The following is a 13,426-nucleotide window of genomic DNA, read 5'->3' as shown; positions in this document are numbered from 1 at the left end:
CACCCCCCCCCCAACTCCCCTTGTTTGTGAGGGAGAAAACTGTTTATTAAATAATATGACACTTTCTGACTGTACATCAGGTTTTTCAAACTCAAGCTCTGCTCAGGTCGCATTAGTGGTTTTATAAAACCATTATGACCTGTAATAATGCATATATATTGCCTGGACAAAAAGAGTTGTTGGACAGTTTTTTGCTTTGATTACAGAAATCATTCGCCAATCAGTGTCACAACATTAATTACCAATCAAGATCTTTTTTTTTTTTGATGAATGAAGAGTTGAACCTCTGTGTAGTTTTCTCAAGCACATCCCAAAAAGATTCTCAGTGTAAACGTATTACTTATTATTTTAAACCTCGATGTGACACAACAGCGACACCTCCTGGCGGGTTCTCCAAAAGTTTCTTTAATTGGTGTATATGGTGTATAATATTAATTTTTAATATAGCTTGGCAATAATAATGGGAGTCTTTGTGGGACCGATCAGAATTAAAAACGTGTGGATAAAATCATATAATGTTCTCCATCAAATAGTGCTTTTATAAACATTGAAAAACATTGAATGAATAAAATCAATACCAAGTGCATGTATGCATTTCGGTATTCATCCAGACGAGGTGTTAAAGGCAAAATGAAGGAAACTTAAAATTAATCACTGGCGCCATCTGCTGGTCACGTCTTTTTCATTTCACACTGTGCCTTTTAATTTCCATGTTTACCAAACATGCAAGGTGCATGTGGGCGTGGCTACGTTTACATGCAAGGTGAATATGGAATAAGAGATTTTAGCTAATATGAGCAGGCGAGTCCCAAAAAAATCCCAAAAGAGTAAATAACGTGTAAACTGCCTTTGATAGCTGTTTATCATAGAAAACTGGATTTTAACTATGTAAAATGCTGTTAATTTTAAACTATAAACTTCCAGACATTGTCTGTGTATTGTTTTGACCCAGGTTTGCCTTTTGTGGTGTTGCAGCTGCTTTCTCTCAGTCTTTTGCTAAAGTACCACCTTTGTTGCATTTCTCTGATTTAGTCTCATATAATAGTAATGATATTATGTAGTTTTCATGACAAGAGTATTTCTAAAGTGTATGCAGTTATTTGTCTATTAGATCAGTCAATGACCACAATAATCACAATGTAGGTGATCCTATAAAAAATCACTTAAATAAAAAAACAAACATACAAATGAAGAAATACAGAGATACTGTAATTTACTGTAATTTAGTTTCATGGTTTCACATTCTCTCTGTTGCTTTTAGCAAGTAAAGTATTTTGCCACAAACCAGGACAGTGAAAATGATATATATTTATACACTAGCCAATTTAATTATATAATTACAACTATTTAGTTGATTTTGTAATATGTACCATGCTGACTAGTCTAGATGTGGCATAAGCTATGTGTACACATTTAATTTTAGAACTGTGAACTTCGCACGTTTATTTCATCCTGAAGTGCATCCTAAAATCACAATGATACTGGAGAAAAAGTCTGTGTACTGCTGATGAATTCATAGTATTTACACAAATTAAACAGACTAAACAAAGCAGGTTTGTATTCAATGACATCTTGATGATACGTTTGACATGATTCTACTCATACAGTACATTCTTTGTGAGATGTAATAGTATAATAGCGAATTATAAGTATGAGAGAAATAATCTGTCACGAAAAGGGCTCTAATGCATGTAAACTTGCATCAATCCAATGAACATACAGAGGTCAGGCCATCAGAAAACAGACGTTAACAGACTAGGGTGAGAACACGAAAAACAAAGAAGAGAAACTAAGCTCAAATGAAAGGTAAATGAGAAACTGCAATCAGGAAACAAGGCTTGGTGTAGTGCGATCACAAGGATTACACTGATATATTGCACCTGAGATTCAGCAAAAAATGGTTTAATTACCGTAACAAGTAAAAGTGAAAAACAGTATGTGTGAGTATAATGACACGATCAGGGATCAACCAATAACTAGACAGAGACAAGATATTAATCAAAAACAAAAAACAGATTTCAATGTAACAACAAATCACCTAACAATTTAAACAAAACAGGGCCTGGAACAGAACAGGATACAAGGCATGGGGCAGGGTACTCAAGCCCCTTTCCATGATGAGGCTGACAGTGTGGCTTCCAGTGCAGTGTTCTCTCCACAAGCCTCTTAAGACACATTCTAAACCCTGCTCCAAACACTGTTCCACACTGAGGCTGACGTTCTAACTCCTGTTTCTTGATGAGTCTGACAATTTTCTAAGCCAAGCATCTTGTTAAGGCCAAAATGGTGGTCTGACAGGCCCTTTTCCAAAGCCAAGTTTTTGCTGAGGCCAATATGTATGACTTCAAAACACCCTGAAAGAAGATAAATGTTGAAGCTAAATGTTGAATCTGTTGCCCATGCCTGTGAGCATGGGCAATAGAAACACCAGCCACTCTCTCTTTGGTTTCAGGATCGTAGTGTTCTCAAAGTAAATTAGGAGGATTGAAATATCCACCAGTGCTATCAATGGTTATGTCCGATTGATTTGGTAGCTGGCATGATCACATTGGTGTTATACCTATCCCAAATTTTCGTTTTAAAAATTCCATAGAAAGTCTTGCTTCTTGAAAACCAAGAAGCAAGACTTTCTATGGAATTTTTAAAACGGAAATTTGGGATAAGTACAACACCAATGTGATTTTTTACACCAATGTTTTCCCTGTGAACATGTTCCTTGAGCATTAAAGTTTATGGGTAACAATAACAGTATCTATGACAAAATTCTGAATTCATGAATTAGATTAAAATATTTGTTCTGATATGTTGTTATTAGTAACACAGAGAGACACTGTGGCTATTAGGGCAGCTGTATCATGTAAACAAATCTAAAAATGTGGTGGTTATGTTTTCTGTGAGTAGGTGTTTATTTGAGGAGTTGTCTATTTATCCTATTTATCAGTCTTCTTGATGGAGAGCTTTGCAGTTCCTTGGTGATGTGACAAGCATGATTTTTTTTTTGTCTTATTAACTTCAAGAAAGAGAAAAAATAAGTGTTAATTAACTACTAACTTAAGTGATGACAGTAACAAGTGATAACATGTGTCAAATATTATTAAATTAAAAATTATAAAATACAATGTACAGTCTTTTAATTAAGAAAAATGCGAGAGGAATAAACGACTTCTGGATGTACAGTTATGATGATGAATAGTCATGATGATGAATAGTCAACACTGTCATTTATGGACAAGATCTTGTGTCCTATTTTTTTGGTCATTCCATCCAAGCCAACCACCATAGATTTAGAAAAGGAGGATCAAGAAATACTAGTCCAAATAGTTTGAAACATAGCTTCGCTTCATTGAACTTAAACAATGAATGATTAAGTTTGCTCTGCTTCCTGTGAGGCACTTTTAAGTTTTCGGAGACTTTGTCTCATTTTTACACAAGCAGATCAGAAGGTGCCAGACTGATGAGCAGTTATGACTCCCACTCCCATCACACTCCATCAGTGCCTTGTGCTTTCAACCTCACACATCTTCTACCTTAACACCACTCTCAAGAATTAACACTGATATGTGCTCTATATCCATTATCTGACTTGTTAGAGAGGACCATTTACCTTAAACCTTCTTCCCGGGCAAAATCAAAGATGAAAATGAATTTTCATTTTTCCAAGACTGTACGTGTGAGGTGTCTTTATTCTTTTAATATTTCAAAGATTTAAAGTTAAAACTTCAAGAAAACAATGACTGTGTTACTATAGAGTGACTTCATGATCCTGCTCCACTGCAGGAAGCAAGTTTGTTTCTTATTCTTAGCTCATAATTTGCTCATTAAACAAACTTTTTGTGTGTGTGTGTGTGTGTGTGTGTGTGTGTGTGTGTGTGTGTGTGTGTGTGTGTGTGTGTGTGTGTGTGTGTGTGTGTTTGTGTGTGTGTGTGTGTGTGTGTGTGTGTGGTTTGCATGCTCTAAATTGTCTGGAGTGTATGTGTGTTTGGTTTGTGCCCTTTGATGGGTGCCTTGCTGCCTTGTTCTGGGTGTCCCCTGTCTTGTTCCCTTTGATAGACTCCAGGATAATGGACTGATAGATATTCTAATTACTTCCTGTTATAAAGCAGGTTTCCTACATACCAAGCATTTTCAAGTGTTGCTAAAGATATGTTTTAAAAACGGAGCTTATTAATTATTAATGATCAATTGATGCTCTGTTTGATTCTTGTTTTAAACAGACACACATGCACACACAAGGCTACATTAATGATCACTGCACATTTAAAACAGCTGCAACACAGGATAAGCCGGGTTTTGTATTAATCCATAGCAATGTGGAACCGTACTGGTTGGATTCTCGCCAAAGGATTCTTAGCCCTCATTAGGCTACATGAAACATCTTTGAGCTATTAGAAAGAACAAAAGACCTAAAAAAAAAAAACCCATAGACACAGCTTGTTACCGCCTACACGTCAGCCATGATATCTCCCATTAATCACACTGTACCGCTACTGCTGAATCTTTTCAAAGCCTAACAACGGTTTCAAATCCAAACTAAAGGAAATGGAATAGCAGAAGAAATAAAGAGTTACTGTATGAAGTGTGGGTTGAAATCTAATGCTTATAAATATGAAGGAATAAAAGCATTTAAGTGATGTTTGTAATGTTGTAATGAATGATTGGGTATACTGGACATTCTGCTGGTACAGATGTCAATGTAAAACACTAATGGTTTCCTGAACAGTGCAGTTCATTTGCTGCAGTTATGTGAATAAATTAGAAATTTTTGCCACCTGATAATTTCACTCATTAATTCACTGTTTAATATGGTGTATAATTCTAAATTGTATTTAATTGTAAATATATCACAAAAGATGATTTTTATTTTGAGGGTCTTGGTCACAGCCTCCTATAGTAGGTATACCTACTCAGGATATCATCCCTCTTCAATGCCATACAGCACGCCTGGGTAATAGACCACTAAAAGGTGATTGATGATCAAATGCAAAAGACTGAACAGGCTATTTACGGTGATTGGGTATAATTATGTGGAAGCAGCACATAATCGGTCAACAGACTTCAATTGATTTGAGTTCATTAGCAACACAGCAAGCTCTTCTTGTTGCCTCTTTAGACAGGCCAAACATACTGTATTAGGTAATTCATCTCATGAACTTTAGGTACTTCAGTGGATATTTAAAGATTGCACGGTATTTGGAATCTAGGCCAACAATGGCCAAATAAAACCAATATTATATACTATTGAAAATCATTTTGGTCAAATATTGGTCCATACCATGTGTGAGATATGTTCATGGCTGTTTTGTCTGAGCATGTTGGTTTGTCTTTGTTCTCACCATTAATAATTGTTACCCAAATGGAGGCAAGTTGTAAACAGAGTCATCAAATATGTGCTTTTAGGTTAATTAGTTTGAGTAATTAATAAAGTAATTCAGCTAACACCCATGAGACACTTGATTACACTGTATATTAATACGCACATAAAAAAGAACACCGTCATTTTCCTCTCTAAAATCTATCTAAAAAAATTAAAACATAAAAAGCTGTTTTTGTAAAATTTTCTAAAAAAATAAAATGTGTGTAATCATCTTTGATTTTGCCTGAGAAGAACGTTTAACACAAATGGTCCTCTCTAACAAGTCAGATAATGTATTTCTTGCTGGGCAAATGTCTCCAAGAGGTCACGCGTCAGATTTGTCTATCCTTGTGGTTTTGTGGGGACATTTGCTTGTAACCAAGATATGAAAACATGACCTCACACACGCACACACACACACACACACACACACACACACACACACACACACACACACACACACACACACACACACACACACACACACACACACATATACTGGCCGTTTTTGGTCGTCAGCGCGCTTCCAGTCGTTCGCATCGAAAGCATTTTATTGTACAGCAATAACTGCAATTTACATGTGTGCTGTATATGGAACCAAAAATAATTTACAGATTGACAAACTCTCCAACTCATGCAGGCGTATAGTGTAGAAAAATAACTCGACGACCTTGTCTTGCAAGGTAATATTCGCTCGAATTTGACATACTACATTACATTACTAACACAAAGACTGGTGGAGGGGAAAAGCGGAAAGTGGTGCAGTTTGAGCGTTGCGTTGCCACATGAGATATCACCATAGTTTAGTTTACTATACATGTTCTATATAGCGAGAAATATGTGGCCAGTTACCACAACTATCCTTTTTGGCTGAAGTTGTGAGAAAGGTCTATAAGTATTATATTAGAAAATTGCAGCAGAAGAACAAGCTGCAACAAACTATCTGTGCGTAATATGGACAATTTTGGGCAGGTTTTTACGCCGCGTAAGTGCGTGTTTATGCTGAATTAACTTCTAAAATGACATGGACATTATCTCACCTGAAAGACATATTTAGCTCGGTAAATTTTTTTGGAGTTAAACAAACCCACGAGGATACGTATGATATATGCCAAACATTTATGGCCTATATCTCATGTGGCGTAAGGGCAGTAAGGGCAAAAGAGGAAGAAAAAAATGTACCCATGTGCCGATGTGAATGTACTATTCTTTCTAGTATCTGTGTCATTTCTTGTCACAGTGAACATGTTGCCTATTGCATCTCCTCCAGCTCTCCCTGCGCCGGCAGTCGCTTGCCGGGGTGCTGCCTCTTCTCGTTTGCGCGGCTTTGCTTCACTTCATTGAGCAACTGGAGCAGCAAACTGGCTTTCCTGCAGCCCGGCACATCACAAGGACTCCCGGTGGACACTTCCAACGGGTCCCAGAATCTTTTCCCTGGATGTTGCCGTTTGTCCACTTCCCACGACTCCAGAGCGCTCGCTGCGCCCTCCTCCGCCTCACGCTTGCCGGGATGCTGGCGCTTGTCGTACGCGTCGTACCGCTTCCCCGGGTGCTGCCTCTTAGATAACTCGTTCAACGGGTTGTTTTGTAGCGATGTCTGAGCTTCTAATTCTGAGCGCCTGCCAGGATGTTGCCGTCGTTGGAGCTCTACGAACAAGTCCGACTCGTCTTCGCGCTTTCCGGGATGCTGCCGCTTTTGCAGCTCCCCGTATTCCTCTTCATAATCGTCCTCCTCGCGCTTTCCGGGATGTTGCCGCTTGCCCGGGTGTTGCCTTTTTACCAACCATTCTGCCTGCACCGGAAAAAGATCTGGATATGGGGTATATAGAAACATATTGAGTCAAACACTAGTTGTGCATTTGAGTATTTTTCTCCAGGTTTCCGAATCGCGCCCATTTTCCACCAAGAATTTTTACATGCATGGAGACTGCAAGAGAAAATAAGCAAACACTCTCAGAAATAAAGTCACCAAACTGCATTCTTCCTTTTTTCCCTTGAGAGGTAACATCACTGGCACATCATTTGGTACGTTTAGTATGAAGCTGATATCTTATTGCATAACTGGATCACTGATGAATCTGTAAAGTTTTATTCTGAAAGATTAAAGGTTACATATTAAAGATCATGCATCTCGTCTACAGTTTGGTAACTTTATTTCTGAAAGAACAGGAAGAAAACTTTCTTCAGGACATTTAAGTTTACTGACATTAAACACCTATATGATTACTCAAGTTAAATAAATTAACATATTTTGTTGGCATTTCATCATTTTGTTGGCCTTTCAGTTGACTGTATATTTAAATCTTTTAACAGGATTCCTTACCTGATCACCAAAATGTAAGGTGCAACGCAAAAAAGTGTTAAAAAAGTTAACTAACAAGCATCTGTCTAATTGCACTTTGGAGTTAATCATATATGTGCTGTAATAACACTTCACAATTAAACTCAATTACATAACTAATTGAGGCTTGGGTGTGCTGTGCGTAATGCTGATGCGTAATGCTGATGCGTTGGAACTACAAACTTCACGCGTTTTAACAATCTGTGGAAGAAACACAGAATAAAACAAAATACAAACAAACAAACCAAAAAACAATCGATTCGATTCGAATGCACACCGTTTGCGCTCTCATCGTCTTCTTGTTTTTGGAGGAAGGAACGGATGAGCTGACCCTCGGCTCGCTGTAACACCTCGTCCAGAGTCGGATTTTCTCCACCAGAGTCATTCGGGACATTTTGGCATTGAATGCCGAAGACCGCTAATGATACGAGGATGAGGAGACACACCGCCCTCATTGCAACTTGGCTGAAAAAAATAAAATTGAAACATCTGATACAGTCACAACGTTCATCAAAAGGAACATTTTTCCTCTCACATATTCTGTACAAAGCTGTTGCCTTATGCGTAAAACCTCTTTAACAAACCTCTTGTTCAAAAGGAACTAATTTCCTCTCACCTGTTCTGTACAATGCTGTCGCCTTATGCGTAAAACCTCTTTACCAAACATCTTCATCAAAAGGAAAATATTTCCTCTCACCTGTTCTGTGCAAAGATGTTGCCTTATGCGTAAAACCCCTTAAACAATCGCGATCTTGTGTAAAATGTTCTAATCTTCTCTGCTCCTTCTTCTGACCTGCAAGGCCGGGATTAACTGTGTGCATCTTTAAAGTTTGGCTTATATAAGCGCTCGCGCCCCCGTCACACCGCACACACTTCAGCGGAAGCTTCGTCTCTTTTTGATGTCACCGATTCATCATGTGGAAACGTGTGTGCGTGACCTGAGGAGGGCGCAGTGCTTTCCAGGTTCGAAAACGTATTGAAACGAAGGGACTCATTCATAGAACGCAAAGCCTTAGAGAGGTATGCTTTATCAGAGAGTTATGAGTTTATACACAGACATCTCACGAAGAGATTTGGGATAAATGTTCATGGCGCATGCAGGCTCAGACTAGGTGTTAGAGATATCCAGACTATTATAAACCTATTACATAGGTAGGTATTGAAATATGACAGTGTGTAATGTTATTGATGAGAAATTTTAAGCTTCAACTGCTTGCTTGCTTTGACTGAAATATCGGAACACTCACTGAAAAGAAAATATCACCTTTTGAAAATAGGACCTTTCTGAAATAGAGGGACTCTATGTATGGTCACAGTAAACGCTAGTAGTGCAGTTCTTTGGGGAATAGCACAGTATCTGTTTACAAAAGAAAGACCTTAAAAATATTGCAGGTTTCTTTTTTCAATTTAATCTCTGTCTATCTTTCAGTCTGTACTGTCCTGACACAAGAATTTGAGAATTGTCACACATTTCCTTGTACTGAGAAAACTCTTTTATATGATGCATGTCTAAGTGCAGCTCTTCATTCAATTGAACAGAATTTTTTATTTGTGTTGCACTTTTTTTTTTTAACATAAAAATCTATTTGCACAAAATAGGTGATTAGAGGGGGGAAATCTCCATGAGAGAACATTGGGAAGAAAATTTGAGTTCTCAAAGGGGAATCCTTACTTTTGTGTGACACCAGATGGTAAGGTATTACATATGTTGAATGTTCAGTATAAACATTATAATGTCTTCAGCATAGGTACAGTGCCTTTTTAATAGGTACAAATCTACAACATGTAAGCAAAGGCTACTAAAGCAAATGGTTAAGATTTGGGAGTGCAGATCTTTAGGGGAACCATGTGAGATCATCCACAGCTACATGAGGTGACTCACAAGTGCAGAAAGCTCCAAGCAGAAGAAGTGCATCAGGATGAATCAGACAGGCAAGCAGGCGAGAGAAGCTACAGCAAGATCGGGATGTGTCAGGATATGGTACAAGCATCACATCACAACAAACTCCACCAACAAATAATGATATCCAACACATATTTAAATAATAATAATAATAATAATACACTGATTTTATGTAGATTTATCTAGTTTTATTTTAACATTGAAGCACTATGGCACCTCTGAAACACTTTCATATTTACTCTGAGCTACCTTGAGTTACTATGCTGACAACTGCTTACTGAATAACTCCTACATACAGTATCAAATCCAAATGCATATATTCCTGGGGAACGAAAGTATTCTACAATCTATTCAATAGTTGAATGTTTGCAGGGCCCAAGAACAATTATTACAATTCATTCATTCATTCATTCATTTTCTACCGCTTTATCCGAACTTCTCGGGTCACGGGGAGCCTGTGCCTATCTCAGGCGTCATCGGGCATCAAGGCAATTATTACAATTAATTAACAAATATCATTTAAGAATAAAAATATTATATATATATATATATATATATATATATATATATATATATATATATATATATATATATATATATATATACATACAGTATATACTTAAAACGTGAAGCTGGATTTGAAGTTAACTTGCAGCCTAAGACAGTATTCATATTTCCTTAACAAAAATAAGGTATAAACATGTTGCTGAATGTCATATTTACACTTCAGCAATTCACAGGTTAATATTTTCAAATAACTGGATGGAACTGTATCCAGGATATACTGTTCCAAATTAAATTTTTATAAACTGTAAAAGAGAAAGGGGGCACGGTGGCTTAGTGTTTAGTCGTTCGCCTCACATCTTCAGGGTTGGGGGTTCGATTCCCGCCTCAGCCTTGTGTGTGTGGAGTTTGCATGTTCTCCCCGTGCCTCGGGGGTTTCCTCCGGGTACTCAATCCAAAGACATGCATGGTAGGTTGATTGGAATCTCTGGAAAATTGTCCATAGTGTGTGATTGCGTGAGTGAATGAGAGTGTGTATGTGCCCTGAGATGGGTTGGCACTCCATCCAGGGTGTATCCTGCCTTGATGCCCGATGATGCCTGGGATAGGCACAGGCTCCCCGTGACCCGAGGTAGTTCGAATAAGCGGTAGAAAATGAATGAATGAATGTAAAAGAGAAATTAATTTCTTTTTTTAAAATAGAGATCACTAGGGGGTGCACACATTTGCACTCAAGTATATGGCAGACCTTTGAGTTGTCTCATATATAATTATGTATAATTAAATATTTTAAATAATGAAAAATGAGAAACTTTAAGCCTAACATCCTATTAATTTGCACATTTGCACATGCGGGATAGGGATTTGTGCCCAGGGCATGCAGAAGTTAAAGTAGGTCTTATTAACCAGGTTCAAGAAAAGATCATGCAAAAGTAGATTAAATATATTTATGCAGAGGAGATATCACATGTCGTTCATTCTGCCATCATCTCAGCCTCAACTGAGGATGGGCTCTCAAAAGACTGGAGCCTGCACTGCTTTCAGTACTCAAATATTCAGAAACCAAATTTTCAGAAACCAGGTGGGAAAAATAAGTACAGCATATAACTATGTTTTATTATTACATACTGTATTAATATTATTATATATTCAGTCTTCTGTAGAAACAATGTTAACAAAAACGTATTTAAAAAGAAACCCTTCTTTAGGAGTTTATCAGACTTGTCTGTACAGAATTACTGGCATTCCTGTTAACATTTGCTGTTTTGACTCACATTTGACTCAGAAATATTCTGGTTTAAAGTGGACTTTATTATTGTCTCAATAACTGAAAATTTACCAGGTCCTGGTGCTGCAGAAGAATCCTAAATCATCACATCTCCACCATCATTCTTGTATGAGGTGTTTCCATGAACATAAATCTTGACTGCGCTTACAGAGGCCCTAGGTCAAATGATGGGGTATTCTCTTGGGGTTTTCTTTATATCTATAAGCATTAAAAGGTCTGACCTCTGACTGATTTTCTCGGCTGCCTTCTGGGAAGATCTCAAAGACTACATGAGTTCTTTTCTTTGTTTATAGATATTGGTGAGGATGCTATTGTTATTCTGGTCCTGATAAATATGAACACAGAACTGAAGGAGAATGTGCATTATTTTTCCCATGACTGTACTTATGTACAGTATATTGTCAAACTCACAAACACAGCTTGGTGGTTAGCTGTGAAAACATTGCCGTAAAAGCCAGCCTTCTGCAAAACCTGAACACAACAAACACTAAATAAAATGCAGGTGCACAAACAGCACATTTATAGACTAACAGAAGGATCCCATAGCCATCTATGTCCCAGAGCCAAAGGAGCAAAATTGTCTCTGGTTACAGTGTGGTAGGTGTAGAATACCCCTTTTTTCCCATTTTCTCCCCTGTTAATCATAGGCATTTATGAGCTCATGTATGTGGAAGAGGGCTGATAGTGTTTCATGATACCCTCTTATGCAGCATGAACAGCAGCTTGATAAGAAGAGCTTGGCTGTCTCAAAGGAAGCACATATTAGCCCTTGTTGTGTATGGTGTGTGATATAAGGAAGAGACAATACATAACAATCAAAGAGACAAAGCAAACATACAATTAAAAATAACTGACTATTATGACGGCTCACTAAGTAAGCAAATTAGCACGTGGACTATGGACACTCAGCAAGGCTATAATAGATGTCTGTGTCATATTTTATTATTATGAGAGTCAATAATGTCAATGTTAAATGTTACCTTAATCAGAATAACATCCCATTTCATTCAACAAATGATCAGAGATGCATCCACATGTATAGTTGATTGGTGCCAGTGACATTTAATAGCGTCAGAAATGAACATATAAACATTGCTCAGTGTGAAATATGAACAAAGAGATAGAAATAGAGATCAGACATTGCAAAGTGCATAGAGACCTGGTGTACAGTACATATAGGGTGCATAGTAAGAAGTATAATTACAGGTACATTCTTATAAAGATTCTTATGTTATTTACACAAAACAGCTACCATTCACAGTTAACTATACAAAACAGAAAACAGCTCTAAAAACTAAATGCTAAAATAAGTCAGACGTTTTGAGATAGTGAGACAAGCAGAGACGGCTGTTCTAGGTTGAGTGAGTCTACACATGGAAATATATATTTTCTCTTTTTCTATATCCATTCTTAATGATGAGCTGTATCAACTCTGTTATCACTTTGTTCTTACAATATTCGACCATGAGATATATATATACATTTTGGATGAAAAAAAAAAAATAGTCCACCAATGACACCAATGAGTTTTTTTTTGCACATCTGGAAAATTTCATTCATTATAAAACCAAATTGTTAGTTGCTGGCAAGACTCTGGAGCTTTGTGTTTCATGTTCAAGCAGAACACATCACTGACACTTCTGTGTTTCAGGGTAATAACTGAAAGATCCATTGGGTGAAATCCCTGTGTTACTTGTTTGATGAGTGTGACTGAACAGTTGGGGCAATTGACTGGCCTGTGATACCACTGAATACCGATCCCATGGAAAACTTGTGCAAATAAATGTAATAGTAGGTGAAGCACTAAAGTAGGGCACAAAAGCTGAATCTAGCTGAATTGCATACACAGATATTAAAATAAGAGAATAACACTGACAGGAAATCAAGTCAGTGAAAGAGTGGGAGAAAATTGTCAGGAACACAAGACATAAGAGAAATCCGTAACTGACAAGCATGGTTAGTTTTTGTGATGGTTTTCATCCCACTTAAAGTTTTACATTTCCGGTGCTTTGTATGCTCTCTGGAAATCTCATTTAA

General features: G+C 37.4%; 1 protein-coding gene across 1 annotated transcript; it reads right to left on the bottom strand.

Annotated features, from left to right (window-relative positions):
* Positions 1 to 5,863: 5,863 nt before the first annotated feature.
* On the bottom strand, positions 5,864 to 8,527 carry trh (thyrotropin-releasing hormone). Its single transcript, XM_027167400.2, has 3 exons — positions 8,392 to 8,527; positions 7,972 to 8,159; positions 5,864 to 7,162 (listed from the first exon to the last, which is right to left on the bottom strand). Exons 2-3 carry the CDS (start codon positions 8,147 to 8,149, stop codon positions 6,606 to 6,608), a joined length of 735 nt encoding a protein of 244 aa, XP_027023201.2. The 5' UTR covers positions 8,150 to 8,159; positions 8,392 to 8,527; the 3' UTR covers positions 5,864 to 6,605.
* Between the last annotated feature and the right edge of the window lie 4,899 nt (positions 8,528 to 13,426).

This window comes from Tachysurus fulvidraco, chromosome 14, assembly GCF_022655615.1.
Source record: "Tachysurus fulvidraco isolate hzauxx_2018 chromosome 14, HZAU_PFXX_2.0, whole genome shotgun sequence".
Taxonomy (NCBI): Eukaryota; Metazoa; Chordata; class Actinopteri; order Siluriformes; family Bagridae; genus Tachysurus; species Tachysurus fulvidraco.
Note: the sequence above shows the minus strand (reverse complement) of the source record. Positions and strands in the feature narration are given on the sequence as shown.